Raw genomic sequence first — 5,017 nt, forward strand, 5'->3', positions numbered from 1 at the left:
CCCCCCCCCCCATCATTAGCTGCCTAATGTATAGAGCACTCACAATCTCCCAACCCTCCAACGTCGACAGTGAAGTTGAACATCTTGAGACAGCTCTGACCAAGAAGAGATATAACATCAATCAAATTCGAAAGGTCAAGCATAAGCTACAGAGCAAGCTCTCTGCTCCCCGAGAGGAGACTGATCCTGAGGAAAAACAGAAAAGACCTAAAGTGGCCCTCCTCCCCTATCTAAGAGACGCAACAGAACGCATAAGTAAAGTAGTCGGAAAACATAACATCCGAACGATCTTCCAACCCCCAAAGAAGATCGGACAGATGCAGCCGAGTGCAAAGGATCCAAGACCACCCCTGAGCACACCAGGAGTGTACGAGATGCCTTGCTCATGCGGGAAAGTGTACATTGGAGAAACCGAGAGGAAGATCAGTACACGGAGCAAGGAACATCAGCGGTGTTCCAAATACGGCCACTCAGAACAGTCTGCCCTGGCTGAATACTGGATGGACACTGGACTAAAAAAAAAAAAATTCTGAGAGAATTAGAATTTAGAGAGAAAAAAATTTCCGCTTCACCCAGCCGGGAATCGAACCCGGGTCTCCCAGATACGCGCCGGGCACTCTTACCGACTAAGCTACCGGGAACCACTGAAATTCACTCTCAAATTCACCTCATACACCGCACCGCCTAACCTCCTTTAGGCATTAAAGAATTCTAAGAGAATTAAAATTTAGAGAGAAAAAAATTTCTGCTTCACCCAGCCGGGAATCGAACCCTGGTCTCCCAGATATGCGCCGGGCACTCTTACCGACTAAGCTACCGGGAACTACATAAACTATCCAGTACGACCAAGCCAGAATGTTGGCCAAATTTCAAGGGTATTTCGGAAGGAAAGACCGAGAGGGTTTGGATATCCATAACAACCCTAACAACCTCAACAGGGACAGAGGATATCAAGTGAACCCCATTTGGAAAACCGTCCTTCCGATTTTTTAATTGAGCAGCTGATCAATTAAAAACATACGATTGGCTGACTCCCCCCCCTTATTCTTCCCCCACTATCACAGGGGAAGACATATAACGACAACCCCCACACATCTGAGCTCAGAATCGGAGCTCACTGCCCTGAAGATGCAAACTGCAACGTTGGAGAAAAGTCGGCGCAATGCTGAAACCAAACGCAGCATCCATCCGGAAGCCAATATTGTCATTAATCATAACCGCGAAAGCCTTAAAACTAAGATGTAGACGTCATTTGGAACCTTATCAGACCTTCGATTGTGATACTTTTGATGGACCACCCGCTATGATAAGAGATTGTGTAATGTTTAATAACTCTTAATAAAAGAAAAAATACTTTTAATTGTAATATTTATTCATGTACTTCATATATATACTATACATTAGTTATAATCTTAAAAATTGTCATTTTGTAGAAGAAGAATTTTGATTAAATAAAGAAAATATATAAAAATTTTATTGTTCTATTTCATATGTAATTTAAAAAAAATTACACAATTACTTTAATTTGAAAATTAAGCTACAGCCCCCTCCTCATCTGCATGGAATTTCATTTCGTTGTTTTCGCTGCCCAAGTACACCAACTTTGGTGAACCTCTCTTAATTTCGCTCAGCCAAGCTTCGAATTGTTTGGGATTTTCAATGAAGGACTTTGGCATTCTTCAGTTCAGGAAAAGTGAATAAGCATTATTCAAATGGAGGATCACACTCATACCATGCTTCGTCTTGACTTTGAAGGCTGCAGTAATGGTGTAAAAGATTAACGTTCCGGAAATCTCACGTTCAAGCATTGTCCGGAATATCTCAAGTGGGGCGGCAAACACAGAGGGTGGGAAAACTCAAGTTCGAACATGTCTGGAAAATGTGAAATGGGGCCATGTGGTTACCAGATGTGATGCCCGATATTCATGACCCCCCCCCCCCCCGTAGCGCCGCGCTACATTCTAAAACGCAAACACTGACTAACGACGAGCAGAGGCATTTGCGCGTCTCACTCGCACTTTCGGTACCACGCGTATTCTTTTCTGATTCGTCAAATCGTAAGGATATTCGGCATCCTCGCTGACACCTTTCTGTGCGAATATAATTCAGTCTAACAGTACAGCTCGTATCGCACACTTGATCGGATCAAATTATTTCTCTTCACCTTTGTATTAATTTGACGCGGATAATAAATTTGTAATTATTAGTTTAATTTCATTTGTTAGTGGATTGTTACCTTCCCGACAACACCTCAATCCCTACATTGGTGACCCCGACGTGATCAAAATAAGGGAAATTCGCGTTAATCGAAAGGGAAAATTAACTCGCGGCGCGGCCTGCATTTTTGCTCGAAAGTTTTATCCGCGCTTCCCAACGTTTTTAACCTATCCTTGGTGAACACCCGCGCAGCTAGCTTTCTAGTGCCGCATAACTCCGAGTGCAAGTGCAATTTTATTTCACGTGCTTGATAAAACATGACTTTCACCGTGTTGTTTTTCTCAACGAAAATATTAAACACGCCATCTCGAAGCTTCTAGAACATTCGAAGCGTCCGAGTGTCAACCGTTGATTTCTCAGTATTTCGGTGAAATCACAACAAAGTTCCGTATTCAAGTGAACAGTGACCTCGCACCGACACATTGCTGAGCACCCAGAGACTGTGTTGTGTTGTGTTGGTGATAAATAGAGACTTATAACGCCTTTATTTGTCGTCACATTTGCACTTTTAATTTTATTTCTCTTCGAAATTTAATTTTGAAAATCGATAATCGTAGCTTCTTATTCAAAACCAACAAAGTGAGATACGATGTCTACCGCAACAGGCGGCACGCTGACGGTCCCGATTGTCACGACGATGACAGCCTCCGCATTGCCGCAGATCAAGGCGGTGTTTGAGGTGAATTTGAGAGTGAATTTCTGTGGTTCCCGGTAGCTCAGTCGGTAAGAGTGCCCGGCGCGTATCTGGGAGACCCGGGTTCGATTCCCGGCTGGGTGAAGCGGAAATTTTTTCTCTCTAAATTCTAATTCTCTTAGAATTTTTTAATGCCTAAAGGAGGTTAGGCGGTGTTTGAGGTGAATTTGAGAGTGAATTTCTGTGGTTCCCGGTAGCTTAGTCGGTAAGAGTGCCCGGCGCGTATCTGGGAGACCCGGGTTCGATTCCCGGCTGGGTGAAGCGGAAATTTTTTCTCTCTAAATTCTAATTCTCTTAGAATTAGAACCGAGCACCGTAGTACTCGCGTGACAAACCCAGGACTTGGTTCATACAGCTGGAGGCCCAATTTTGCAATTAAAGAATTGTAACAGAAAGAAATGAATTTTACCGAACTTTACCAGTGATTGATACAGAATCAGCTGCTGAAGTAGAGGATGTAGTTATTACCTCCGATCAAGTCGCATCTTCTCAAACTCTCAGAAACGCTCTGATTGCTCGATTTACAAAGTCAAAGGAAGCAAATCTTATCCAATTACTTGATCGGGAGTTGATTGGAAATCGATTACACTCTCAATATCTAAGGCATTTGAAATGTTTAGTTCCAGATATTGATTATGAAGTCTTGATTGCACGCTGGCTATCTTACCTTCGGAAGAGCACCCGAGCATGTCTGGTGATGCAGCCCCAGGCAAATACCAATAACCTAGCAAAGCTCGCAGACAAGATCCACGAGGTGTATCATCGAGATCCTGTCGCGGCGGTAACAGAGTCGAGTGCCGGGGAAAACGCGCAGCTAGCAACTCAGGTCGCTGCACTCACCGCATCTCATGCAGCCCTGCAAGCACAGAACTCGCGCTCACATCCACGCTCACGTGCCCGCTCCCGATCCCGCGGGCGAGACAACAACAACCGCTCGCATAGCAGGTCGGACACCAAGGTCTTCGGACAAACGTAGACCTGCTGGTACCATTTTAAATTTGATAATCGAGCGCGTAACTGTTCGTCCAGTTGTAAGTTTTAGGAAAACTCCAGGGAGAGACAATAGTGGCGGAAGTCGTCTCTCACTTGAAATCCCGCCGCCTATTCATCACCGACAGAATGACTGGGACCCGATACCTAGTGGACACAGACTCAGACGTCTCTGTCACGCCTTGCAGGCGGCCAGCAAATCAAAGGGACATCAGCGGCTATCAACTCTTCGCAGCCAACGGCACCCTCATGGATACATACGGCTACATGTCCATCTCGCCCAATCTCGGTCTCCGGAGAGACTTAACGTGGCGTTTCGTCGAGGCAGACGTCAGCAGACCCATAATTGGTGCTGATTTCCTGCACCACTTCAATCTGCTGCCGGATTTGAGGAACGAGTGCCTAATCGACAGCTCAACAGGCCGAAAATCGAATGGCCAGTTTACGCGTTTCCGCGCACTGTCTGTTAAGCTCCTCGAGATCAACGGAGATTCACCGTACGCGTCCATCCTGAAAGAATTCCCGGCAATAAAGAAACCAGAGGGACTGCTCAGAAACACGGAGCACTCTACTCTCCACCATATTAGACCGACACTGGGACCACCTATCTCCTGCAGAGCGCGCCGTTTGGTGCCAGATAAACTCAACATCGCGTATGCCGAATTTTCGAGCATGTTAAAACTGAGAACTGCAAGGAAATGTGAAAGTCCTTTGTCATCTCCGCTCCATTTGGCCCCGAAAAAGTACGGCGAATGGAGACCATGCGGAGACTACCGCGCCCTCAACGACAGGACTATACCAGATAAGTACCCTGTTAGCTATTTAGAGGATTTTGCTGCCAACTTGTACGGCAATGCAATTTTCTTTACCATAGATCTGGTCAAAGCGTTCAATCAAATTCCAGTTACACCTGAGGAAATCCAAAAGACCGCGATAATCACGCCTTTTGGACTTATCGAATTTCCGTACATGACTTTCGGCCTCAGGAACGCGGCTCAAACCTTTCAACGCCTAACAGATGAAGTGACACGCGATCTACCTTTTCTGTTTCTGTTGAGGTATGGCTCCAGCTCCTGGTCCTCATATATATATATATATATATATATATATATATAT

At 45.2% G+C, this 5,017-nt stretch overlaps 1 protein-coding gene across 1 annotated transcript; it reads left to right on the top strand.

Moving 5' to 3' along the window:
* Positions 1-4,030: 4,030 nt before the first annotated feature.
* Positions 4,031-4,554, top strand: LOC107039706 (the record flags this gene model as incomplete). The annotated part of the gene is made up of 1 exon (XM_015259466.1): positions 4,031-4,554. A coding segment is annotated over exon 1 (524 nt), but the record flags the coding sequence as incomplete, so codon positions are not given.
* Between the last annotated feature and the right edge of the window lie 463 nt (positions 4,555-5,017).

This window comes from Diachasma alloeum, unplaced genomic scaffold, assembly GCF_001412515.2.
Source record: "Diachasma alloeum isolate Michigan unplaced genomic scaffold, Dall2.0 Dall_scaffold_00305, whole genome shotgun sequence".
NCBI lineage: Eukaryota > Metazoa > Arthropoda > Insecta > Hymenoptera > Braconidae > Diachasma > Diachasma alloeum.